Source organism: Thalassophryne amazonica, chromosome 7 (genome assembly GCF_902500255.1).
Source record: "Thalassophryne amazonica chromosome 7, fThaAma1.1, whole genome shotgun sequence".
NCBI classification, from domain to species: Eukaryota; Metazoa; Chordata; class Actinopteri; order Batrachoidiformes; family Batrachoididae; genus Thalassophryne; species Thalassophryne amazonica.
In genome coordinates, this window is record NC_047109.1 from 83984326 (window position 1) to 84011828 (window position 27503).

At 40.5% G+C, this 27503-nt stretch overlaps 2 protein-coding genes across 7 annotated transcripts in view; one reads left to right on the plus strand and one right to left on the minus strand.

Moving 5' to 3' along the window:
- The first annotated feature begins 230 nt into the window (after positions 1 to 230).
- On the plus strand, positions 231 to 24568 carry tex10 (testis expressed 10). The gene is made up of 16 exons (XM_034174892.1): positions 231 to 380; positions 2346 to 2553; positions 2702 to 2889; positions 2996 to 3322; positions 4152 to 4364; positions 4478 to 4730; positions 4809 to 4921; positions 5157 to 5407; positions 10084 to 10219; positions 10423 to 10592; positions 15064 to 15241; positions 16734 to 16956; positions 23411 to 23491; positions 23582 to 23766; positions 23857 to 24067; positions 24177 to 24568. Exons 2-16 carry the CDS (start codon positions 2371 to 2373, stop codon positions 24297 to 24299), a joined length of 2835 nt encoding a protein of 944 aa, XP_034030783.1. The 5' UTR covers positions 231 to 380; positions 2346 to 2370; the 3' UTR covers positions 24300 to 24568.
- Positions 24479 to 27503, minus strand: part of invs (inversin) — a 93993-nt gene continuing 90968 nt past the window's right edge. For 5 of the 6 annotated variants that reach the window (XM_034174887.1, XM_034174889.1, XM_034174890.1 and 2 more), the window contains one exon: positions 24479 to 26847. In XM_034174887.1, the coding sequence (XP_034030778.1) occupies positions 26732 to 26847 (116 nt within the window). In that variant the 3' untranslated portion in view covers positions 24479 to 26731. The remainder of the gene's footprint in view (positions 26848 to 27503) is intronic. The other variant, XM_034174891.1, reaches the window with a different exon arrangement.

Consider the following 27503-nt stretch of genomic DNA (forward strand, 5'->3'; position numbering starts at 1 on the left):
GTTTTGATTACCGGGATGTGCCGTAGGTTTTTCTGCATCATAAATACATATGTTATTGAAAACGTAAGAGTCTCATCCTAAATCGTAAATAACATTGTATAGTTTTCCTTATAATTAGCAGTGGCTACACAAAGTACTGTCTGGACCACAGGTCTAGACATTATCAAACAGGATTACATGGTCCCGCCAAGAGGAGCGTAAACCCCGCCCGGCTAATGGTTTACGCTTTTGTTAAACACAGATTTCCAGGACCCGCTTTCATCAACACGAGAGTGGAAATGCAACATGTAACTGTTTAATAGCTCATCATTGTTTTTTTTCTAGTTAGTGTTTGATGCTTTGTCAGTCTCTGGATTCAGCGGCTAAGGCTTTTTTCAGCAGTGAGTAAAACAACATGATACGTTTGTTAGCCACTAGCTGCCGTTATTGTATTATTTGATGTAGCGTTGCTTGTTGTGCGTCCATACGAATGCTTCCTAAACTCGACAAAGAGTGTAATTTGTGCTGCATAATTAGTAAATGTGTTTTTCAGTGTTTTGATAGTCACTAGCAGAGCCGCAGGGAGTGTTTTTGGGGGCCACGGGCTCCTGTGTTGATCAGGGCACCTCAAACCTCTGTAAAGACACAAAGGATATGTTTCGTTTTTTACAACTATTTGTTATATTAAAACAGCAAAGTGAAATTGGTTACCAGTTACTAGTTGTTTATTCAGACGCTTATTCGGCAATTTTTTTTTTAGTGAAATTGGTTACCAGTTACTAGTTGTTTATTCAGACGCTTATTCGGCAATTTTTTTTTTAGTGAAGTTGGTTACCAGTTACCAGATACTTATTCGGCTTAAAAAAAGAGTGAAGTTGGTTGCCAGTTTCTATTCGCTTATTCTGCATTTTTTTCTTTTTTTTGTATGAATGACATCCAACGGATCCACAGAGATGTATAATAATACGATAACATGCTTTTGGAGGGCGGTATGCATTTTCAGAGGCCCGACATCCATGCCCAGTCACCCAAAATGACAGATATTTGCCCTCGTTATCTGTCATTTTGGGTGACTGGGTATGGACGTCGGGCCTCTGAAAATGCATTCCGTACGACAAATGCATGTTATTTGCATTATTATCACTTACTGAGATACACAACACGTAACGCGTACATAAAAAGTTGGCTCACTTTAACTTTTGTCATGTTGGCTGGCGCGCGCTGCTCTCCAAATTTGGCATTTGGTCAAAATGGCATTCTTTTCATACAAGAAGATGTTTCTGTGAAGGCTCTCAGTTGTCCAGGTGGTTTCCATAGTAGAGAAGCTTGAATCTTCAGCTGGACTGGGTTGCTTGATGCGAGGATGTTTCACTTCTAATCACAGAAGCTTCCTCAGCTAAAATTCTTGCTGTGGTAGTCTGACTTCTGTCTTGACTCTTGTAGAGAAGAAATTCTTCTCTACAAGATTCTTCTCTACAAGAGTCAAGACAGAAGTGTAGTAAAAAAAATTCGAATCCATCACGATATTAAAAATGAAACATAGAATGCAAAATTTGGGCAGCACATTCGTCCTCGTGCACTATGAGTAGAAATTCTTCTTTACAAGAGTCAAGACAGAAGTCAAACTACCAGAGCAAGAATTTTAGTTGAGGAAGCTTCTGCGATTAGAAGCGAAACGTCCTCGCATCAAGCAACCCAGTCCAGTCGAAGATTCAAGCTTCTCTTCCATACAAGGAGATGATTAATATAGGTTTTGACTGCAAAAAATTAGGTTACAAGATATTGCATGTCACCTGGAATTTGGCCAGCACTTGCCGTGAGAGGGATCGAATGAGCTTTCACAGGGCACTCTCTGTCTTTCAGACGCTGGTGTGTGCGAATAGTTGTAGCAACATGTGTACAAGGCGTTGGAGGCAGCTCCAATTTTTCACGAATGGCATGCCTCCTTTGTGCGCTAGTCATCTTAAATCGTGTTATGTGTGAATGGGCCCTTACTGAACTTCATAACATGCATACATACAAAAAAAAAAAAAACTTTACGCCACCATAAATCTTTGAGCCTTCAGGGGAAGTTCACTGCATGAGTACCCTCATTTGGTAAAGTGTCTATATAGAAATTTTATAAAATTTAATATCACCTGCAGTATATGTGTTGAAAGTGATCAGAAAATGTAAGAATGTGTTAATAACTCCACTATGCAATTTTAAAGTTGGGAAAATGTAGTGTGAGTTCCTTTACAGATCTCCTGCCAGTACTCATTGATATTCATGTATTTACTTTTCAGCTTTTTTTGTGTAGTTTTGTACAGAGGCTTTATTGGTAAAATAGGAATTGGATCTTCATTGTGTAATTTTCTCATATTTAGACAGGTAGTAGTAAAGAACACAGAGATGAAATCCAAAAAGAAGAGGAGACAGGATGACTTCCAAAAAGTCAAGTTAAAGGTGGGAAAGAAAAAGCCCAGAGCTGATAATGCCACCAACACAAGTTTCCGCACCAAAGGAATCCATTTACCTGAACAGCTGAAGAGAGACTCCAATGGTCCCACCACACATCGACAGCTCGGCATAAATGTAAGATCTGACATTCTCACTGTGTTATCAAGTACAGATGTTATCTTGATGTTATCTTGCTTACCCACACCCTACCACATTCATTATTATCACTCGCATTCTTCTTTTAATGGTGCAATTTGTGTCCTGTCTCCTTTTAATTTTGTAGGACCTTCTATCGCAGCTGCACCATTACAACGCCAATGTCAAACAAAGTGCCTTACTGGGTTTAAGAGAGCTATTGTCCTTTAATCCTTCTGTGTTAGACCAGCACCTCTCTCGTTTGCTTTCTGAAGTTGCAGCTGTTTTTGCAGACAAGGAAGGTAATGTTCGTGCGGCAGCGACACGCGTTCTCAGGTTAGACAGAGTTATGCTACAGCACCATAGTACCCACACTTGGCTTATTTTTTATTTCTAAAATAACATTGGGTAAACTTGTTTAATTATTGTATACTTCTTCTAGGTTTATTGCACAATCTGTGCCGGCAGAACGAGTGGCTCCATTTTTCCCTCTCCTTAGTGCTCACCTGTCTTGTGCTATGACCCACATTGAAACAGGCATCCAGGAGGATGCCATGAAGGTCCTTGATGTGTTGCTGGATCACTACCCAGGGCTGCTAGCAGCACGGCCTGGTGTACTCCTCACTAACTTCCTGGAGATGATTTCTCACAGACAAAGCAGTGGAGCAGCTAGAAAGGCTCAGGCTGCCAAAGCGCGCACCTGGGTACTGTCAGTCAACCTTAATAGGGCTGTGACAAGTCAACAGTGGCGCCTCTCTGTGCTCCTCAGGTATGCCACATATACACAGATTCTATAGGCCATTCTGCATTTGAATACCAGAAAAAAGGGAGGTCTACCTGGTGCAAGAATGCACATGATGTGACATAAAAACAGTGTGGTGTATATTGAGTTAAAGAACTGCAGCACTACTAGCCTTAGTTTAAAACTGTGATTCAGCCGAGATTACAGTACTTGTCATTTTGGTCACATGACTTGTACCTTGAGTGTTTACCTGATTTGCAAAGATAATTAAGCAATGTTCGTTTATTGTGTTAGCACTTGATTGGCTGAGTGCACCTGACTTAATGACCTTTTGCCGTAGCAGGGTGAGATGGAAATTGCAGAGGTCAAAATTGGAAACCACTGGACTAGAGTGGGTGGCACGGTGGATTAGTGGTTAGCACTGTTGCCTCACAGCGAGAAGGTCGTGGGTTCAATTCCCGTGGCCTTTCTGTGTGGAGTTTGCATGTTCTCCCCGTGTTTGTGTGGGTTTCCTCCGGGTGCTCTGGTTTCCTCCCATATCCAAAGACATGCGGGTTAGGTGGATTGGAATCTTTAAATTGTCCGTAGGTGTGCGTGTGGGTTTGTCTGTGTTTGTTTGTCTGTTTGTGGCCCTGCGACAGACTGGCGTCCTGTCCTGGGTGTACCCTGCCTCATGCCCTATGACTGCTGGGATAGGCTCCAGCCCCCCCGCGACCCTTAATTGGACTAAGCGGTAGAAGATGAATGAATGAATGGACTAGAGTGCTTGTGAGAAACTGGTTAAAGATGAGACTGATGAAAGGAATTGATTAAAAGGCTGCTAACCCTTGTCTGCACCATTTAATGTTTATTGTAGACTTGGAAGCTTTCTGCAGGCAGTTGTTGAGGAAAGACCAGCAGAGGAAGTTGATGCAGCTTCCTCAACTGAAGGAGTATTTGGTTCCACTGGAGGGGGCCATGTAACACCCTGGTCCCTGAACTGGGAAGAGCTCACTTACAGCAAGGAAGGGGTTAAGGTGTATGAGCATTCTGGGGCCAAGCCAACTCCACATTCTACCTTTAGACTCAGGTACAGTGCCATAAAGTCCCAAGAACTTTATTTATATAACACAGTCTTGTTTCACTATGTCTATTTTATTTTTTTATTTTTTTTTTTGCTTGTTTTTTCATATCACTGTGTAGACCAGAGGCAGATCCAGTAGTTGCAGTAGATGAGTCACTCAACTCAGCTGAGGCTGTTCAGAACTTTGCAGCGACACTGGTACCACTTCTTCTGGAAGTATGGGTAGAAACTAGTACCAGTGAATCTCCGTGGAGCAGCACAGAGGGTGCTCACCTGCTCACTTCGGATGCCATGTCTGTAATGTTCCAGGTCTTGTCTATTCTGCAGCTGCTTAGTAAACTGGCACCCCAGCAGGATCACCAGGATGCACTGGTTAGATGAAGAATGCATATATAGTAGTTTTATTTGAGAAGAGTTAGGCTGAAAGTGACAGACTATGTTTTCACCTAGGATGCATGGTTCTGTAAGGAACACTTGGGAGATTTTAAGCAGCACTTTATGAAGAATTTTCCTTATGGTGCTCAGGATGCTCCCAAACCCAAGAAAAAGCCTGATCTCAAAAGGTAAAGTACATCTATTTGAAAGAAAAGCTCTGTTGCAGCTTTGCTGTGGATTTTAAACACAGCAGCAATCACTGTCATTTTTAAATGCTCCATGCACAATAATCAAAAACAGTTTGAAAGCTTGGCATGCATGTATCATGTGAAATCAACAGGTTGTCCCTATATCGTGGCATATTTGTGACTTAAACTGTACAAGCCATCATTTACTGCTCTAATCTCTGTGCCATGCTTTCAGGAGCAAACAGAATGCAGTTGTCCCAGCACTAACAGTGGAACCTCTGGCACTAAACATCACCCTTTGCCACGTCATGGTGTCCCTCTGTCAGAGGCAGGGGCTTGGCCGAGAGACAGATGGAGACTGGCTGACTCCCTTGAGGACATTTGTCAAAGACACTCTGAGTAAAGGTGTAAAAGTGACCTACAGACAGCTCCATATGTTGCTGGGGACTGTGTGGAAGATGGTGCTTACAGAGAAGAGCAGCAAAAGTAAGCAAGTGTGTTGTGTGTGGTAGAACATATTGGCCTCACTAAACAAATGTTGATATTAAAAGAGATCAATGTTCACAGTCTACCAAAATGATATTCTCTAGTGCGGTGGTGGGGGATATACTGAACTCATACACCCATTTGAAATTTGAAATTTCTTTCACAATTTGTGAATACTGCTCCTGTTACCACTTCATAGTGGGAATATCAGTGTAATAGCTTTAGGCTGTTTTTACTCTCCTGCTGATGTAAGTCAGTGTTTGACTGACGCTGGGTAAAGAATTATCGATAAACAGCGCAGAGGGTTTTTTAATGCGTTGGCGTGTACACTTGCACTTCATGACTGGGCATCATCTCTGCTGCTTGATGGGTTTGAACCACAACAAAATAACAGAAAATTGAGGAGTTTGAGAAATGCAGAGGAGTTTAAACATATAGAAAATTGAGGGTCTTGATTCATCAATGCGACATAGAAAATATTTTAAATCAGTTTCCCAAAGTGTGGGTCTTGGCCCACCTAGGGGCTATTAAAATGTGCAATACACAGTGCTTTCTGATGTTGAATGTGGGACTGCCCCAGTGGCAAACTATAAAGGTGAACAGACGCATATGCCAGTCCAGACAGTGCCAACAGGTGGCAGCGTAGTAGTAGAAACCTAAAGAATGGACATTTACAGGGATGAGATGTTTCCGTGGATCCGCGGATTTGACAGTCCTGGGGGTCGATTTTGTGAAACGTCCAAATCCGTTGAGAAAATTTTAGGGGGGGGGGGGAGAATGCAAAAAAAAAATTTAATGCCAGGAGTACCTTTAGGGGCTTTCACAGTGGCGTATTCGTAGAGCTGCTCATTGCAGTGTTGTGTTTCATTTAAATACCGCCGAAATACGCGCGTACTCAGCCTTTAACAGTGTTCGTTCATACTTGCAGCTGCGTGTGTTCGCGTTTTAATGTATGCACACAGTCGCGTGTGCCATGCTGCACCAGTTTCAGTGCTATTTTCTGCCTCTGTGGAAGTGCGCTCTGTTCTCTACTGCATGGTGTGGTGCGGCTCAAAAACAGTCATTTACCATTATTATTTTATTTTTTTTAGTGCAGCGAGTGCGCGTTTATTTTAGAGTCACAGCTCTTTTCAGCTTTGATCAGACTGATCGATCCGGGCGTTTGATGAGCGCACCGACATGCAGCGAGTGCACGTTTATTTTAAAGAGTCGCAGCTCTGATTAGACACACACAGAGAGTGAGAGCGTGCGTGCGCGCGAGAGAGCGGGTTTATTTTATTTTATTTTAAGGAATCTGATAGAGGAGAGAGAGCGGGTTTATTTTAAGGAGACTCAGACTCCTCAAAATAAAAAATCTCTCTCTCTGACAGAGAGAGAGAGAGCGAGCGCGCACGAGAGAGCGCTTTTATGAAACGATGCGACACAGTGAAACAGTCCTCATATATAATTAGTCCAGTATGATAAAGTGAAGCAATGATCTTGTGATATAGTGTTATAGGTGGAGATCACATCGACTAAATATAAACCTTGTATGGTCTGACAGTTCAATGGACATAGAACATTGGATTATACATGTACATGTATTTGAGGATAGTATGTTTGTTGACAAGTGTGCCATGCTGAAAGTGGAGAATGCTGAAAATCAAGTAAGTCTAGTTATGAAAAAATATTTTGGTCACAAAAATACACATGTACAGTAGATGGTCTTAGTAAGGGTTTACAGTTTGAATTATAGATATGAACACCTGGCATTTATAGTAGTTTTTAATATCATTTTAGTGCAATTTACATGTTTTAAAACAGCAAAAATGCTTTGGCTCTGCCCTGGACCTGCTGGGGCCTGCGGCCCCTGGCTTATTTTCCTCTGAAAATCGAATTTGCCAATCTCATCCCTGCATTTAGAGTCTTGATATATTTTTTTCTTGTTCAAATCCTGGTGTACCTTGACATGTATTTTTGGCCATACCACCCACTACTGTTTTAGAAAGGTACCAGTATGTTTATTTCTTTTTTTTAGGTTCAGGTTACTTTATTATAATATGACAGTATTATGGACAGCATAGTGGATTAGTGGTTAGCGCTGTTGCCTCAGAGCTAAAAGGGCCTGGGATCACTTTCCACCTGTGTTTCTTTGTGGAGTTTGCCTGTTCTTCCCATGTTTGCGTGGGTTCCCTCTGGGTGCTCTGGCTTCCTCACACTTCCAAAGACATGTTTTAGTGAATATGTAAGTTTAAATTGACCATATGTGTGACTGTGGCTGCAGATTATGGCTGCAACAAATGATTATTTGGATCATCGATGAATCTGATGGGGTTTCGACACGATTAATCGGATTAGCGGGGAATATTTTTAAATGTGCCAGGGAAACAATTTTTTTCTCCTTCCATCACTTTATTTAACAACAGAACATTATTTGAAAACTTAAAATACTTGGAAATCAATAAATCGTCAAATGTCTCTTGGCTGTTGAAATATAAAATAATAAAGAATAAAACAGTTTCTAATAAAGAACAAAAATAATGATTTCAAATGGCATTGCTTTATCAAAGTGCTGAGTTGCCATAAAACAACATTGAAACATATAAATGTTATAAAATATATGGTGAAAAAAGAGGTATTTTTGTTGCTGCAAATGAGCAATTCGCATAACCAGTTAACCATAAAACCTAAATCAAAAACTGTAGCATGACTCATTATATGTGCAGCATTCTCTGTATAACTTGTAAACTATGTGGTCATTTCACAATGACACATGTGACTCACGTTTCTTTCTCTAAAATTGTGTTGTAGCATTATTAGTTATTATTGCTATTATTATTAATATATAAATAAAATAAATTTAAAAATATTATAATTTGTAATATATTTGACTCTTTTACGAGAACAAACGCTGAGCCATTAATTACACTATGTAACACAATTTTTGTTCCTGGCTTCTAAGTGTTATATTTCAACTGCTTATGTCTAAAGTCTATGGAAAAATGACTACATTCAGCACAAACTTTGATTTGATTTTTTTTTTACGTTCTAGAAAGTTCTAAAAGTTTCTTGAAATTTCTAGATAATTCTGGAAACTTCGAGAAAATTCTGGAGAGTTCTAGCAGTTAAAGAATATTCTAAAAGACGAATCAAGAATATTCTTGAAAACAGACAAATTTCAAAATATCATTGTCCTGATCACAGAAGCAAAGTTTCTGTGGAATAACAGCTATTTTCTATTTATTTAAGGCATAACAGGTTAGGAAAACACACTGTGTACCCAGGAACAAAACAAAAATAAAAATTTGTTACATAGTGTTATTATACAGAAAACAAATGCACAAACATGCTAAAATGCCAGCAGCTTAATGCTAACTTTAACATTGAAAACGCCATGGACATGCTAACATATTAGCATCAGAGTTAGCATAAAATACATCTATCAACTGTTTCAGAACACCATAACAGGTCAGTTTAACATAAAAAAGGTAAATACTCCTCACAGACATATGCTCTTTAGGGTTTTAGTGGGAAAATAAAACAAATGAAACCAACAAAGCAGCAGCTCGAACCACTCCTTCATTGGTTCAAGATTCAAAGCAAAGCTCGGGTGATTATATGGAAGAAACGAAACATTTGCGGTAAAACAAAATTATTTAGCAACTAATCGATGACTAAATTAGTTGACAACTATTTTAATAATCGATTTTAATCGATTAATTCGATTAGTTGTTTCAGCTCTAGTGCAGATGGATTTTTTTTTGTCTATGTATGACCCTGTGATGGACTGGGTGGATTCTTGTCCAGGGTGTACCCCGCCTCAAACCTTAAGACTGCTGGGATAGGTTCCAGCCTGTCCGTGATCTTTGATTAGAGTAAAGTCATTTGTAAATGTTCAATAGTTTTTTGTTTATTATTCTTTATAGAAAGAATGGTAAGGATTGTATCATGTCGTGGGCATGTGTCAACATTGAGGTAGCCAGATGTACAACACGCTCCCCAAGCAGAACAGACCCCCTATAAGCAATAATCATTCACATTCCTTGCATCTCACATCAAGTACCCTGCACACTGACAGTGTGCTGGATCCACGTTTCCACTTTCGGAAATGATAATCTGCAGCTCGTGGGGTTGCTCACTGACACTCTGATGTGCAACACTGGAAAGTCCAGTCTTCTCACAGTAGCAGGTGGCACATCTGGACAGTATTTCAGCGAGTTTTTAAAGCAGAAATTCACAGTAACAAAACTGTCATCTCAACACATCAAACTGGTTGTTGTGTGGATTTGTCGTTGTCATCTGCTTTCTGTGGCAAAATGTCAAGCTCTTAGCCTTATTGGCAAACTCAACTAAGTCAAGTTTTTTTGTAGCTATTTGTCGTGATATATCTTTCTTTTATACCTTTGAATTGGCCCCGTGGTAGACTGGCGGCCTGTCCAGGGTGTACCACGCCCCTCACGCACCACCTGACAGCTGGGATAGGCTCCAGCGCTCCCATGATCCTGAATTGAAATAAGTGTGTATAGAAAATGAATGACTGCCATAAATGACTGCATGTATTTTGACAAACCTTAAACAAATCTGACTTTTGTGCTATCACCTAATGCTGAAACTGTCAGGCTTCTGTGTTTTTAATTTGGGTATCTCCGGGTTGACCCTACCTGTGTAATAAGGTCTATTTTATGTTTTTTTTGCAGCAGTGACAGAAGACCTGTTGGCAGCAGTGTATGTCTATTATCAGCAGAGACACTTGAATCTACAGACAAGGTCTCTGCTCCTGTCTTTCTACAGCAAGCTCTACCTGCAGGAACAAGGACATACACACATAGCCAGGTAATCTGTTGTTTTTCTGTGTGTGATATTTAAACCAGTTACACTGTCTGGATAATTCTGAACAATATAACTGTCACAGCAGAGTGACATATGACCCGTAGTTGTTGTATGGTGGTTTTAAAAATCAAGTACTCCGGTCCACTCAGACTGAATTTGACTCACATGTACATCTGTATTTTACTTTGCTCTCTGTGTCATTGAAGGAGTAAGGTGCTGTCTCAGTGGTTGGCATCTCTCCCTGTGCAGTTGTCCCAATTGGGCCACCGTAACCCTCCTCTTTCTGCACAACTTATTCTGTCCATTCAGTCCGCTGCTTCTCGGGGCAACAAAGACCTGCTCAGCAGTCTGCAGTCGCTCGCCTGCAAGCTCTATGGTATATACACACACACACACACACATATCAACGAGAGTAGCATTCATTTCACTCAGTGGAAATACTGGAACACTGACTTCCTAGATGGTCTGTTAATCCATGTAACTAAAAAGTAAACCACATTATTTCAGATATCTAATAAAATGCTCAGCAACGCAAACACTGCTGAGTCCATGGCAGCTAGCAGCCACCTGCTAGCTTAGCAGAGGCTGCTGCTAATGTCTACCTGACACACACACACACACACACACACACACACACACACACACACTTGAGGTTGCTGCTCAGATTTATTACATATTGCAAAAGGAGAGCATCATTACAAAAAGCAGTGTGGCAAAACACAAATTTTATTTTGATTATGTTAATTTAATGGACATTTTTCAAGACAGAGTTAGGAATTGGAGGGTGTCCAGTTTGGCGACCTCAGAATGGCATCTCTGCATTTTTTGCTGATGATGTGGTTGTGCTTGCTTCATCAGACAGTGACCTCCGAAGCGACTGGGATGAGGATCCGCTCCACAAATTACTGACACAAATTATTTTGGAAATCTGTCAGTAGGCCCTTCTGTCAGATGACTCCAGGTTCTACAAGTTTGTTATGCTGTATTTTGCTCGTGTTTGATAAAGAGTCAGATGTTGCTCTTAACTAAATCTTGGTGCACCGTGATCACAGAATCTGCCGCTATGACTGTTTCTAAAGACTCTGTATTTAATCCATTGTGGACAGAAACATGCTTCCATATTATTTTCTGCCCAATGAACTCTTCAATTTCAATTCAGCTTCAATTTATTTTATTTATACAGCACCAAATCACAACAACGCTGCCTCAAGGCGCTTCACACAGGTAGGGTCTAACCTTAGCAACCCCCTGAGTAAGGACACAGGCGGCTGTGGTAATGAAAAGCTCCCTCTGGTGTTCTTCAGCCATAATGTGCTGCTCAAATAATTAATGTTCTCAAATCATTAATGTTACAACTGGTGTTTTAAATCCGCTGTTAATAGCAAAATAGGTGATGTGTCGTTGCTAATTAGGGTGTGACGAGTTAAAGTTTTGCAGGACTTACTGTATTTCCTATAATGTATGTTGCTGTTGTTTTTGTTTTTTACTACAACCCCTGGCAAAAATTATGTAATCACCAGCCTTGGAGGATGTTCATTCAGTTGTTTAATTTTGTAGAAAAAAGCAGATGACAGACGTGACACAAAACTAAAGTCATTTCAAATGGCAACTTTCTGGCTTTAAGAAACACTATAAGAAATCAAGAAAAAAAGATTGTGGCAGTCAGTAACGGTTACTTTTTTAGACCAAGCAGAGGAAAAAAATATGGAATCACTCAATTCTGAGGAAAAAATTATGGAATCACCCTGTAAATTTTCATCCCCCAAACTAACACCTGCATCAAATCAGATCTGCTCGTTAGTCTGCATCTAAAAAGGAGTGATCACACCTTGGAGAGCTGTTGCACCAAGTGGACTGACATGAATCATGGCTCCAACATGAGAGATGTCAGTTGAAACAAAGGGGAGGATTATCAAACTCTTAAAAGAGGGTAAATCATCACGCAATGTTGCAAAAGATGTTGGTTGTTCACAGTCAGCTGTGTCTAAACTCTGGACCAAATACAAACAACATGGGAAGGTTGTTAAAGGCAAACATACTGGTAGACCAAGGAAGACATCAAAGCATCAAGACAGAAAACTTAAAGCAATATGTCTCAAAAATCGAAAATGCACAACAAAACAAATGAGGAACGAATGGGAGGAAACTGGAGTCAACGTCTGTGACCGAACTGTAAGAAACCGCCTAAAGGCAATGGGATTTACATACAGAAAAGCTAAACGAAAGCCATCATTAACAACTAAACAGAAAAAAACAAGGTTACAATGGGCTAAGGAAAAGCAATCGTGGACTGTGGATGACTGGATGAAAGTCATATTCAGTGATGAATCTCGAATCTGCATTGGGCAAGGTGATGATGCTGGAACTTTTGTTTGGTGCCGTTCCAATGAGATTTATAAAGATGACTGCCTGAAGAGAACATGTAAATTTCCACAGTCATTGATGATATAGGGCTGCATGTCAGGTAAAGACACTGGGGAGATGGCTGTCATTACATCATCACTAAATGCACAAGTTTACGTTGATATTTTGGACAATTGAAAGGATGTTTGGGGATGATGAAATCATTTTTCAAGATGATAATGCATCTTGCCATAGAGCAAAAACTGTGAAAACATTCCTTGCAAAAAGACACATAGGGTCAATGTCATGGCATAGGGTCAATGTCAACGAGCAGATCTGATTTGATGCAGGTGTTAGTTTGGGGGATGAAAATTTACAGGGTGATTCCATAATTTTTTCCTCAGAATTGAGTGATTCCATATTTTTTTCCTCTGCTTGGTCTAAAAAAGTAACCGCTACTGACTGCCACAATCTTTTTTTCTTGATTTCTTATAGTGTTTCTTAAAGCCAGAAAGTTGCCATTTGAAATGACTTTAGTTTTGTGTCATGTCTGTGATCTGCTTTTTTTTCTACAAAATTAAACAACTGAATGAACATCCTCCGAGGCCGGTGATTCCATAATTTTTGCCAGGGGTTGTAGTTTGGGAGGCCCTGCAACTTATACAGCAATGTCACTTTGCTTTTTTCCCCTCCTCTCTCTTCAAGAGGCACTTTTCTTTAGTGCAGCAGATAACTGAAACAAAACAATGGTGATACAAGCACCAAAGTTGGCACAAATACTCCTTAGATATTACTCTTTTGAACAAACTGACTGGCCACTTGAATTTTCACTTGGTGGCCAGGTAGGGGTCAATTGAATAATTACACAGGGGTCAAAATTAAAAATGCTGAAATCATTTTGAAAACTACACCACTTTGTCTGATCATATAGATTCCAAAAAGGTGTAGCTTGGACTATCTATGACTGAATGATCAGGAGTTATGGGATAAAAACAGCAAAAATGGTGACAAAGGTCAGTTTCAGTTTGTACAGGGGTCAAAAGTTAAAGTTCCTCCAATTTTGGTAAAAAGTCATGCAAATTATTGGTTGAGCTAATAGGATTAATAAATGGAATAGTTTTGTTTGTGTTGAATGTTTGGTCTCCAAAATAAAGGTCAAACAATGTCAATGTCCACTGGATTCTCTGACATGTGACATATGTTACCCCATAACATGATAACTAAGCATGATACATGGTCCAAACTATTCCTTTTTAAAACCCTATTAACCAAACTAATAATTTGCATCATGTTTTACCAAAATTGGAGCAGCTTTAACTTTTGACCCCTGTACAAACTGACACTGACCTTTGTCACCATTTTTGCTGTTTTTACCCCATAATTCCATAAGATTCAGTCACAGATAGTCCAAACTATACCTTTTTGGAATCTTTACGATCAGACAACTAATGTGGTGTAGCTTTCAATGTGATTTGAGCATTTTCAATTTTGACCCCTGTGTAATTCTTCAATTGACCCCTACCTGGCTGCCTATTGAAAATTCAAGTGGCCAGTCAGTTTGTTCAAAAGAGTAATGTCTAAGGAGTATTTGTGCCAACTTTGGTGCTTGTATCACCATTTGCACGATTTTGCTCTAAATATGCTTTTAGCTGCTGCACTATTTTGACAGGTGCACTTATTCTCTGGTGGTACTTTTGCTTTGGGAAATGGAGTACCTTGACTTGCCTTAATTATCGTGACCACACAGTTTCACTTTCTTGCATACAAGTATGGACTTAATTCAGGGGAGATGCACTGAGCGCAGCCTGTGTGTTTCCAAAAAATGCAGACTGTGACGCACACACACAGTAATAACATCACTAAAACAAGAGAATTATTAAGCAAAGACCAAATTTGCATTGTTGAGAGAACTATAGCTCAGACACTGAATCCATAAATTGCTCAACCTTGGGGCACACTGATTGCACCCTTTGACCCCAGACATATGTGGGCTGAAAATATAATGGAAACAGGCCAAAGTTGCACTTTAGCTTCCCTAGGTGGCGATATAGCTTCACAGTTCACACTTCAAATAACTTTGTCAAAGAGAACTACAGTCAGAGGCAAAAAGCTGTAACCAGACGGGTCTGGAAGCCCATTGACACCCACAGCTAGAAGTTAGGATGTAAGCAAGGAGGGGTGGGCGGCATTCTGCTCAAGACTACAGCAGAGCCAGCGATTCACGATCACAAGTCTCCTTTTGTCTGAGAGCTTCTGACCTCAGCATGTGCGTCAGTGGCAGAACACCATGCACACGCATGCAAATTATCTGAGCCGACAGTATAGTAGCTCTGCCCGTCTGCCTTTTATTTTTTTTTCCAGCAAATCTGAATGCAGGCTGGGTGTTTCTGGTATCGGCCTAATTTCTTTGATAAAGCTGTATCTTCACATTACGTCCCCAGAGGCTGTGGCACATTCCTGTCTTCCTGTCTCTGCGTAATTGTGTGACACTTGTGTGTTTGAAGATCCACAGGAAGGAGTTGTTGTGTTGTTGCCACCAGAGTCCCAGCAACGAATGGTGCAGCTGCTCTACTTCCTACCCAAGATGCCCCCTTCACTTCTGGCCAATCTGAGCGGCTGCTGCAGTGCTGGGCGCATCTCTGCTAGCCTCGCTGCTTCTATGATTCGTATCATACAGTTTAGGTGAGCTGGAAAACCTCCAAACACTTGTGGACACACTTACCCGTTATACAAGTCCATACACACTTATTGATTAGGCTGTCAGGCATTTCATTAGGCATATACATGATCAACTGTTAGGAAGGAAAATGCTTATTATGTTTCCCCTGAATCCAGAGACTTCAAATACTTTGTTTTTTTTATTAAATGTTATCCTTAAAATCCAAGTTTGCTGATAGTTAATTGTATTTTTAGTCAGGTAAAGCTGGTTTAAATGTGCAGCAAACAAGTTTGCCAGGATGTGGTTTAAAACTCATTTTTTAATGCCTATTTTAAGTCACTTTAAGACTAAAGCAGCTGGAAAAAGATTTTTAAAGCAGTGCATAACATATTTGAAGCAATTTAGCTCAGATAAATCAGAAAATTAGATAATCTTCACATTTAAGAAAATTGAAAATGTTACAATTTGACTTTTTTTTTTAAATAAGTTGCTCATTGCTGACAGCCATTTTGTGTGTGTGTGTGTGTGTGTTACTTTATTGCTGTGTCCTAATGAACATTGGCTTTATAATTGAGTGAATCATTTTCTGGGAGTAGACGCGTGTTGGATACGGTGATGAAAGAAAATGCATGCTGACCTGCAGTCATCAGATGGCAGTGTTGCACTTTGCTAGTGGACTCGACATTTTATCTGCTTCCATGTCTTGACACATAAAGTGGCTGTGAAAACTCTGGACACCTTTGGGGCTTTGAATGTTTTTATTTGTTTATGACATCAATAATGATGCTTCTTTATACAAAATAAATAAAAATATTTAATCTCAAAATGTAAACATCACCTAACTTAAAATCATAAACTCTCCTCCTTTACTGTAACAAATACATGACCAGATTTCCAGGCAGTGTGCTTTAGATAGGCCGGGTGGTTGATACAAAAACATTTCCAAGTCACTCATTGGTGTTCCGGTAAATTGATCATTACGAAATGAAACAGTTGGTACAGAATGTTAAGTCTTCTTGGAGAGAGCTGTCCTTTAAAATTTGGTGACTTATCGCATAATGACACTTTTTTGTTTTCCTTTTTTTGCCGGCACACATTTGTGTGTGTTTAATCTTTTGCACTGTTGTACAAATTGACAGCGGTCAAAATGCTGAATTCATTTGTAATGAACGTGCATAATGTGTGACACAGAGGGCTCTTTGGGAAGCTGGAATGCAGCATCGCCACAGACTGTTGGGGAAAACGGTCCGTCTTCACGTGCCTCCAGGGTTTCACAAAACCTGCTTTTATTCAGAAACATTACCTACTATTTCAAAACTTTACTTTCTTCTGCACAAACAAGAGTTTTTCATAACTGTTACCACGCATCATCCAATAAACAATATATTATGACTAAATCTGTGTTTCAGAAATTTAGTTACCCAAAAGTGTACAAGGAAAAAGCTGCAGCAGTTTCCAACTTTTATGTCTGATGTGTGTGTTGTTGTATCTGTGTTTCCTGGTTGTGTTCTTCAGGTCTTCTCTGAGCGGATGGTCAGTCGGAAGCCAGGAAGCGGCACTGCCTGATGTGGACTATATCAGTTTTCTGTTTTCGACCCTGACAGGCTTCTCCTTGGAAAAGCTCGCCTCACTGCAGGAGGCCAGAGATGAGGTCGTCCTGCCTCCCTCTGCTCTCTCGCCCCTCAGCCTCTATCCCACCCTGCTGGAGCAGTTCACACACCACTGGGATGTGGTTGAGGTGCGATCACTGCAGACACTCAAAAACAACAAAAAGAACCGCTGCCTAGAACCGCTCATCAACAGGGTAGTGACAAATTTAGATCGGACATTGAACAGTAGGTGATGGAAACAGAAGAAAAGACATTTGAAAATTGAAAAGTGTTGATATTCTGGACACAGCTGTGGACTTCCAGTCCCCGCTGGTGTTTCTCCGTCTCTCATATCGAGCTCAGAGGATGGGAGCTTTATCGTGGCAGTCAGGCTGAGAGGGAAACCTTTATCGCGTTGCACAGGTTGAAGACGCGTAGTTATCGGGCATAGCGGGATATGTACAAATGCTAATGAGCGCCCATGGCATGATGGGAGTGTGACATTTCTGCACAGAAATTACCGTTAACGTAACTGTGCCCTGGGGCAAGAGAGTGTGTGCAAGTGGGGGGGCTTATAATCACTAATTCAGTTCCTCAATTAAGGCCTCAGATCCTGCCTCTCTCATCTCCCTGTCCGAGTCAATCACAGGCAAGTGGCGGGAGGAGACACCTGGAGCAGGTGGGGTGGGAGGGCATTAAGGGATGGACCGTGTCAACTCTGGTTGGACTAATGAGACAGGATTAGGTTTAATGACGAGTAGAATGCCAACAGGTGCACAGTTTTGACACAGCGGCTCACCTCAGCATTTTGGTGCACGCACACGCTTCAATTTCATAAAAGCTAATGAAAAATTTGATTTAGATTTGAAGTTAATGAGGAAAAGTTGAGGCTTGTTTTTCCACTTCGAGAAAGTTGGTGGTGTGACAGCTTCTTAAATCCAAAATACCATTTGGCTGATTTCAGTGAAACTTTCACACAGTGGCATCGCTCTGTGTGAAAGTGTGCAAGAAGGAGAATAATTTTGGTTTTAATTTTAAATTCAAAGAAATGTTAAGTAGCTGAAATCATGCAAAAGTGGCATACAACAATCATCACTGGGGCACATCTGCTAGAATTTTGATGACCTATATGTACTAGGGCTACACATTTACCAGTAATCACACTGCAATGGTCATTGAGATTTCAGTCTGCAGTTGTATGTTTGTGAAAACGTGACTTAAATAAATACATGTTTACCCCCCCCCCCACTCCCCCAATTAAACATAGTGAAAATCTTGTTCTGTTGTATTAATTGGGCATTTGCATTGAAGCAAACACAACACATGTTTACAAAGCCACATGTATTTAAAAAATAGAGTTTTTCCATTCAACTTTTAACTTTGAAGGATTAGATTTGAAAATGAAAATTAGTTTATATTGAACTCTTGATACAGTAAGAATTATTGTATTGTATATTGGATTGTATCACTTCCTGTTCCGGAGCACAGCGGTGTTTTTCTGTATCTGTTAGCTGTTTAATCTGCGCAGTTAGATTGATCTAGTTATCTAGATTACGATTTGTTTCCCAGTGTAATCTTTACGTGCCTTAACTAAAGCACTCCTTCTGCTGAATCACCTCTAAATTAATTACACATTATTCACTTTGCGTGTTTTTAGGAATCCGCTAGCTTAGCGTAGTTACTAGCTCTTAGCCGATTTAGCATGGCGGCTTCTCCCGTCTCTCCCGCACTTTTCTGCTCTGGGTGTGAAATGTTTAGTTATTCCTCGGCCTCCTTTAGCAGTAATGGTACTTGTAATAAGTGTAGCTTATTCGTAGCTTTGGAGGCCAGGCTGGGCGAATTGGAGACTCGGCTCCGCACCGTGGAAAATTCTACAGCTAGCCAGGCCCCTGTAGTCGGTGCGGACCAAGGTAGCTTAGCCGCCGTTAGTTACCCCCTGGCAGATGCCGAGCAGCCGGGAAAGCAGGCGGACTGGGTGACTGTGAGGAGGAAGCGTAGCCCTAAACAGAAGCCCCGTGTACACCGCCAACCCGTTCACATCTCTAACCGTTTTTCCCCACTCGACGACACACCCGCCGAGGATCAAACTCTGGTTATTGGCGACTCTGTTTTGAGAAATGTGAAGTTAGCGACACCAGCAACCATAGTCAATTGTCTTCCGGGGGCCAGAGCAGGCGACATTGAAGGAAATTTGAAACTGCTGGCTAAGGCTAAGCGTAAATTTGGTAAGATTGTAATTCACGTCGGCAGTAATGACACCCGGTTACGCCAATCGGAGGTCACTAAAATTAACATTAAATCGGTGTGTAACTTTGCAAAAACAATGTCGGACTCTGTAGTTTTCTCTGGGCCCCTCCCCAATCAGACCGGGAGTGAAATGTTTAGCCGCATGTTCTCCTTGAATTGCTGGCTGTCTGAGTGGTGTCCAAAAAATGAGGTGGGCTTCATAGATAATTGGCAAAGCTTCTGGGGAAAACCTGGTCTTGTTAGGAGAGACGGCATCCATCCCACTTTGGATGGAGCAGCTCTCATTTCTAGAAATCTGGCCAATTTTCTTAAATCCTCCAAACCGTGACTATCTAGGGTTGGGACCAGGAAGCAGAGTTGTAGTCTTACACACCTCTCTGCAGCTTCTCTCCCCCTGCCATCCCCTCATTACCCCATCCCCGTAGAGACGGTGTCTGCTCCCAGACTACCAATAACCAGCAAAAATCTATTTAAGCATAAAAATTCAAAAAGAAAAAATAATATAGCACCTTCAACTGCACCACAGACTAAAACAGTTAAATGTGGTCTTTTAAACATTAGGTCTCTCTCTTCTAATTCCCTATTGGTAAATGATATAATAATTGATCAACATATTGATTTATTCTGCCTTACAGAAACCTGGTTACAGCAGGATGAATATGTTAGTTTAAATGAGTCAACACCCCCGAGTCACACTAACTGTCAGAATGCTCGTAGCACGGGCCGGGGCGGAGGATTAGCAGCAATCTTCCATTCCAGCTTATTAATTAATCAAAAACCCAGACAGAGCTTTAATTCATTTGAAAGCTTGACTCTTAGTCTTGTCCATCCAAATTGGAAGTCCCAAAAACCAGTTTTATTTGTTATTATCTATCGTCCACCTGGTCGTTACTGTGAGTTTCTCTGTGAATTTTCAGACCTTTTGTCTGACTTAGTGCGTAGCTCAGATAAGGTAATTATAGTGGGCGATTTTAACATCCACACAGATGCTGAGAATGACAGCCTCAGCACTGCATTTAATCTATTATTAGACTCTATTGGCTTTGCTCAAAAAGTAAATGAGTCCACCCACCACTTTAATCATATCTTAGATCTTGTTCTGACTTATGGTATGGAAATAGAAGACTTAACAGTATTCCCTGAAAACTCCCTTCTGTCTGATCATTTCTTAATAACATTTACATTTACTCTGATGGACTACCCAGCAGTGGGGAATAAGTTTCATTACACTAGAAGTCTTTCAGAAAGCGCTGTAACTAGGTTTAAGGATATGATTCCTTCTTTATGTTCTCTAATGCTATATACCAACACAGTGCAGAGTAGCTACCTAAACTCTGTAAGTGAGATAGAGTATCTCATCAATAGTTTTACATCCTCATTGAAGACAACTTTGGATGCTGTAGCTCCTCTGAAAAAGAGAGCTTAAATCAGAAGTGCCTGACTCCGTGGTATAACTCACAAACTCGTAGCTTAAAGCAGATAACCCGTAAGTTGGAGAGGAAATGGCGTCTCACTAATTTAGAAGATCTTCACTTAGCCTGGAAAAAGAGTCTGTTGCTCTATAAAAAAGCCCTCCGTAAAGCTAGGACATCTTTCTACTCATCACTAATTGAAGAAAATAAGAACAACCCCAGGTTTCTTTTCAGCACTGTAGCCAGGCTGACAAAGAGTCAGAGCTCTATTGAGCTGAGTATTTCATTAACTAGTAATGACTTCATGACTTTCTTTGCTAACAAAATTTTAACTATTAGAGAAAAAATTACTCATAACCATCCCAAAGACGTATTGTTATCTTTGGCTGCTTTCAGTGATGCCGGTATTTGGTTAGACTCTTTCTCTCCGATTGTTCTGTCTGAGTTATTTTCATTAGTTACTTCATCCAAACCATCAACATGTTTATTAGACCCCATTCCTACCAGGCTGCTCAAGGAAGCCCTACCATTATTTAATGCTTCGATCTTAAATATGATCAATCTATCTTTGTTAGTTGGCTATGTACCACAGGCTTTTAAGGTGGCAGTAATTAAACCATTACTTAAAAAGCCATCACTTGACCCAGCTATCTTAGCTAATTATAGGCCAATCTCCAACCTTCCTTTTCTCTCAAAAATTCTTGAAAGGGTAGTTGTAAAACAGCTAACTGATCATCTGCAGAGGAATGGTCTATTTGAAGAGTTTCAGTCAGGTTTTAGAATTCATCATAGTACAGAAACAGCATTAGTGAAGGTTACAAATGATCTTCTTATGGCCTCGGACAGTGGACTCATCTCTGTGCTTGTTCTGTTAGACCTCAGTGCTGCTTTTGATACTGTTGACCATAAAATGTTATTACAGAGATTAGAGCATGCCATAGGCATTAAAGGCACTGAGCTGCGGTGGTTTGAATCATATTTGTCTAATAGATTACAATTTGTTCATGTAAATGGGGAATCTTCTTCACAGACTAAAGTTAATTATGGAGTTCCACAAGGTTCTGTGCTAGGACCAATTTTATTCACTTTATACATGCTTCCCTTAGGCAGTATTATTAGACGGTATTGCTTAAATTTTCATTGTTACGCAGATGATACCCAGCTTTATCTATCCATGAAGCCAGAGGACACACACCAATTAGCTAAACTGCAGGATTGTCTTACAGACATAAAGACATGGATGACCTCTAATTTCCTGCTTTTAAACTCAGATAAAACTGAAGTTATTGTACTTGGCCCCACAAATCTTAGAAACATGGTGTCTAACCAGATCCTTACTCTGGATGGCATTACCCTGACCTCTAGTAATACTGTGAGAAATCTTGGAGTCATTTTTGATCAGGATATGTCATTCAAAGCGCATATTAAACAAATATGTAGGACTGCTTTTTTGCATTTACGCAATATCTCTAAAATCAGAAAGGTCTTGTCTCAGAGTGATGCTGAAAAACTAATTCATGCATTTATTTCCTCTAGGCTGGACTATTGTAATTCATTATTATCAGGTTGTCCTAAAAGTTCCCTAAAAAGCCTTCAGTTAATTCAAAATGCTGCAGCTAGAGTACTGACGGGGACTAGAAGGAGAGAGGATATCTCACCCATATTGGCCTCTCTTCATTGGCTTCCTGTTAATTCTAGAATAGAATTTAAAATTCTTCTTCTTACTTATAAGGTTTTGAATAATCAGGTCCCATCTTATCTTAGGGACCTTGTAGTACCATATCACCCCAATAGAGCGCTTCGCTCTCAGACTGCAGGCTTACTTGTAGTTCCTAGGGTTTGTAAGAGTAGAATGGGAGGCAGAGCCTTCAGCTTTCAGGCTCCTCTCCTGTGGAACCAGCTCCCAATTCAGATCAGGGAGACAGACACCCTCTACTTTTAAGATTAGGCTTAAAACTTTCCTTTTTGCTAAAGCTTATAGTTAGGGCTGTATCAGGTGACCCTGAACCATCCCTTAGTTATGCTGCTATAGACGTAGACTGCTGGGGGGTTCCCATGATGCATTGTTTCTTTCTCTTTTTGCTCTGTATGCACCACTCTGCATTTAATCATTAGTGATCGATCTCTGCTCCCCTCCACAGCATGTCTTTTTCCTGGTTCTCTCCCTCAGCCCCAACCAGTCCCAGCAGAAGACTGCCCCTCCCTGAGCCTGGTTCTGCTGGAGGTTTCTTCCTGTTAAAAGGGAGTTTTTCCTTCCCACTGTAGCCAAGTGCTTGCTCACAGGGGGTCGTTTTGACTGTTGGGGTTTTACATAATTATTGTATGGCCTTGCCTTACAATATAAAGCGCCTTGGGGCAACTGTTTGTTGTGATTTGGCGCTATATAAAAAAATTGATTGATTGATTGATTATTAAAGAGGTCATATTGTGCAAGCTCACTTTTGACCTACCTTTTATACTTTTGTGTGTTTTTAGTTTCCATGTTAAACAAAAGTCCCACAATTCTGAGTGTACTAATAGAAATTCTCCTGTCTTAGATATAATTTAGGCCTAAAGCAGCATGGTTTAGGCTTCTGTGACATATGCAACAAATGTATTCCAAAATGCTTTAATTTTTCAATTAAATTTTACCTCAGATTATCAGTTATTAACAGAATCTACCCCCCCAACACACACAGCTATACCATGCATACTTGAACCGAGTTGCAAAATAAATATGTTAACGTACATTTCACAATGACTTTACTCATTAGGATTTTATAACTTGGGAACTAGAATTACAGTTTACCGTATTGTAATATTTCCCACAGTAATCGCAACATGACCTTTTCATCAAATCATACAGCCCTAATATATATCTAAATTAAAATAATCTTGGTGGGAAAACCGTACATAATGACCTTGACCTCAACATGATCCATGCTGATGACGCTTTCTTTCACAGGAAGTGTGTCACTGCCTGGAGACTCTAGGTTCACCTTCCCAGTGTTTTGACATTTTACAAAACGGCATTTGTAAATACCTGGTGAGAAATAGTTATTCATTGATTAGGACACATTTAGTTTTATGTGTTGTTCCTGTAAGATGACAGAGTCCTGTGCGTTTTGTGTCTTAGACAAAGTTGGCTGTTGTTCCTGACAGTATGGCCGCCGGGCTGCTGAGGGCTGTGTCCAGATTACTGGACCTCTCCGTCCTGCCTGTTGACGCCGTGCTGCGCTTCCTGTCTCAGTGCTGCCTCAGCCTGCTGACTCTGCTCCTCACCCTGCAGCAGGAGGCACCTGCCGACACCAACCACAAAAGGTGTGCGTTGAACGAGTACAGTCCCTTAGTAATTGGTGCGTTTGGAATTGAGCTCATGCCGATATGAAGCTAGTAACGTCATATTTTCAGGGAGGCGGTATGGGATGCGTGTGTGGCAGCACTGAGCGCTGTCCCCCGCATGCTGCGGATGGTTCTACAGATGTTGCGTGTTGCAGATATGAGTGAAGAGGAGTTGCCACAGCTGGGACAGATCCTGTCAATGTTGCTGCAGCACACGCCGCTACACAGCCAGCTGCTGGCGAACACCGCGCTGCTGCAGGAGCTCATACAGCAACTCACGGTAAACGCAGCATATGCATTTAAATCATCATGCATATAAAATGCGGATGATGATGGGGCTTTATAACACATGGTAGCTGACAGTCGGTGTTAATGTGTGTGTGTTTCAGAGGTTCTCTCGCGGTGCGACGAGGGAGCAGTGGCTGACAGATTTGCTCTACTGTTACAGTGTCACTATAGCTCATGGATCATCCACTCACCGTGCAAACCTGGGCGTCCGGGACATGTACTGACAAACCCGTGATGCTCGGTTTTGTTTTATTTTACTTAGACAAACAAAGGAGACACTCTTAAAGCACAGTAACAACACGTACATTCACCAAAAAGTATTGTGTGCTGAGTATTTGTCATTTTTAACATCATTGCCCTTTATTCTATCTGAACCTGCCTTTCTTTTGTTTTTTTTTAAATATATGTTTCTCTTACCTTTCCTGAGTATTATTATTGCCAAATGTTCCAGTGTTTACTGTGTTACTTGGCAGCTTTTGGTTTAACAGAAAAAAGTAAAGCGGGGGGAAAAAAGCAAAAATAATAAAATGAAGTCAAATCAAACACTACTACTTTGTAATATTTTATTACAAAAGGTGAATATAAGAAAGAAAGCAGTATATACAAGAGTGCACATATTTGTTCGTTATGCAATTTTGTTCCTAGTTTACAATACAGTGATATGCGTAATAATGATACATTGTTACCCAAAGCTGATACTGTTTAGATTTAGTACCATTCATTTATTTATTTTTACCTCTGTAAGGGATGTAATGTTTTCAGTCATCTTTGTCTCAAAATAATTCTAAGTCAGGCCTAATTTCATTTAAATTTAGAGGAAAAGTATAATTTGGTTCAAGGACTCTCATTTGATCTCTGTTAAAAAGAAACTGGGATTTTTCTACCTGGGCCCTATGTTTGGATGTTTTAAGGTTTAATTATTTACTATGACAAAAATTATGCTAATTGATTCAGTACTGAGTTAGCACGCTAACATCATCAATGGCTAAACGTGTGCAGGTTCTCATGCTAGTAGGTTCCAGCTGATCATTAAGAAATAAAACCAGTGTGGTAAATCTGTCCAGAGTAGGCAGTTCTCAAAAACTGAATGCAAGAAGAAGACACCTATGACAACTCAGAGTTACAGGCTTCTGTGGTTGTGATTGGAGAAGCTGTGCACTGTGCATCTTTTGACTTGCGTCATTGCTTCATGTTGGAGTGGACCAAGGAACAATTTTTTATACCAGAAAACTGATCAAATCTAGGCTTCAGTCTCCCATGTGCCTTCTGGCAAACTAGCTAAAATTTCACGTTTTCATTTTAAGAGTCTAATTTGCAACTCAACCATGAAGCTGTGACAGTCAGAAGATGCATTATGAATAGTTTCTCCTATCACAACTACTTTACAAAAGCATTTTATTTTGATCTTTGTTCAATAACTTTGGGATTTAAAAAAAAAAACATGCAAAATGGGCTTTTATTTATTTCTGAACATGTTTTAAAATGTTTACTGGAAAAAAAAACAATAGGGGTGCTGGTAATTCTGACCATGACTGTATCTTGTAGCATGAGTAGTTGTAGAAGTTGCTTGTATATGGTAACGGGCATGCCCTGGGAAACAACAGCTAGTGGGCTACACTAGGTGAGGGTAGCATGCAGATGGAATCTGTGTTTGAAAGAGCATGTTTATCCCCAACTTTACAAATGTGCACGGAGAGGCTGATGCACCAGTCATCTATAAAATTTCAAATCTAAACAGAAGAACAATGCCTCAGCCTTGAAAAGTAGAAACACATTCTATACCGTGGAAGGAACAGAAATCCATACCAGGATCAGTCACTGGAGAGCCTGAACAATAGATCACAGAATATCATTATTCAAAGTCATCAGGTTACCATTGGCAGCCATACTGAAATATTTCCCTGAAATGATAAAATAATTTACTGTAGAAACATATAAATGCCAATACCCGTAGCTGGAAACTAATGACAAAAAAAAAAAAAAATTTCATCCAAATCAGCACTTGAGGTTGGTGGATATCTTGAAATTTTTGGTGGCCAACATGCTTTTCGGAAAAAAGAGGGACTTAGATTAGTTATACAAAATTTGGTGTTTGTATCACCATTGAAACGATTTTTTTTTCTTATCTGCTGCACTGCGTTAAAATATATTTTTACACTAATGAACACGTTTGAGGACACGCACGCTGGAGCAGCACTTATGTGAACCCCACCGTCTAAGTATTACTAAAGGAAATAAAAACACCTCAGCTCAGAATACACATTTCATTTGTGAAGGAAAAAAGACCTGACTGCTGTGCACACATTTAGTGTGTGCACGGAGCTGCAGGTGGGCTATCGGTATGAGCGGCTGTTGATAGACCGCCTCATTCTCCACCACAGGAGGAAAGGTTATCTCAGTGTGTGCGCCTGAGATTGAGGACGTGGGAGACGACGGAGTGCATGTGTGTGCGCTCCTTCCACAATGTAAGAAAGGTTATCTTTTACACTGTTTCTGTTGAGTTAACCCCACCCTGTGAGGTCATGCCTCTGATGTCATATGGCTTAATTTTAGAAAACTTGGTGCTCTGTGCGAACAATGCGTACAGTAATTCTATAGCTCTTCGGGTGCCTGCCAGCTGAGAAAACATCAAAGGACATGAGGCGTGTGTGCAGCTTCAGTGTTTTCCCCGGCCTCTTGTCGCCTGTGCAGCACTGTGTGGTCTGAGGTGGTAAGAGTACTGCTTCGCCTGACTTATGGCTTCAGGCAGGTGCACACAGCTGATCCCGCTCACTGGAAAACCAAGAACATGTAAAGTTTTACTAATGCTGAACAAATTATATGTTTGTGCAGGGCTAGATACTGAATTTCAATATTTTTGGGGCACTGAGTGAAATACACCGATACTATCAAGTATTGAAAAAATCCTTGTCATTTCTATAACAAATTTCAACACCCAAGCTGTAAATCTCTGTAATAAAAGCATGCTTGTACCAAAATCTAAGAATTCTGGTGATTGCTTGCCTAACGTAATGTTACACAAAGTTGTTATTGATGCATGAAGGAGAAACACTACGCCGAGGGAACTTGCTCATGTGTACGTGTTGTTTTTTCAACTCTAATACTTCAGTGGTTTCAGGTCAATGTTGGTCTTCCATTATTATTTCCTCACATTAACAGATATTTGAGCAAGGGTGGTGGACAAGTGGTTAGTGCAGTTGGTTTCAGTGTGGAAGGTTCCCGGATTCAAACCCCACCCTTGCCACATTTCTCCATGTAATCTGGAGCTGCATCAGGAAGCGCACCTGTTGTAAAACTTGTGCCAATTTTAACATGTAGTTCCACCTCGGATCTACTGTGGCGACCCCGAGTGAAAACAAGGGAGCAGCTGCTTACATTAACACATATGTGACTTATGGTAAACAGGCATGTTTTCTTATGTTGTATAA

What these genes read in the sequence shown, in the direction of transcription:
- tex10 (XM_034174892.1), top strand. Translation starts at nt 2,371, where the DNA reads ATGAAATCCAAAAAGAAGAGGAGACAGGATGACTTCCAAAAAGTCAAG. An exon ending in TACAGAGAAGAGCAGCAAAA is followed by an intron (nt 5,408 to 10,083) that starts GTAAGCAAGTGT and finishes TTTTTTTTGCAG; the next exon opens with CAGTGACAGAAGACCTGTTG. An exon ending in ATTCGTATCATACAGTTTAG is followed by an intron (nt 15,242 to 16,733) that starts GTGAGCTGGAAA and finishes TGTGTTCTTCAG; the next exon opens with GTCTTCTCTGAGCGGATGGT.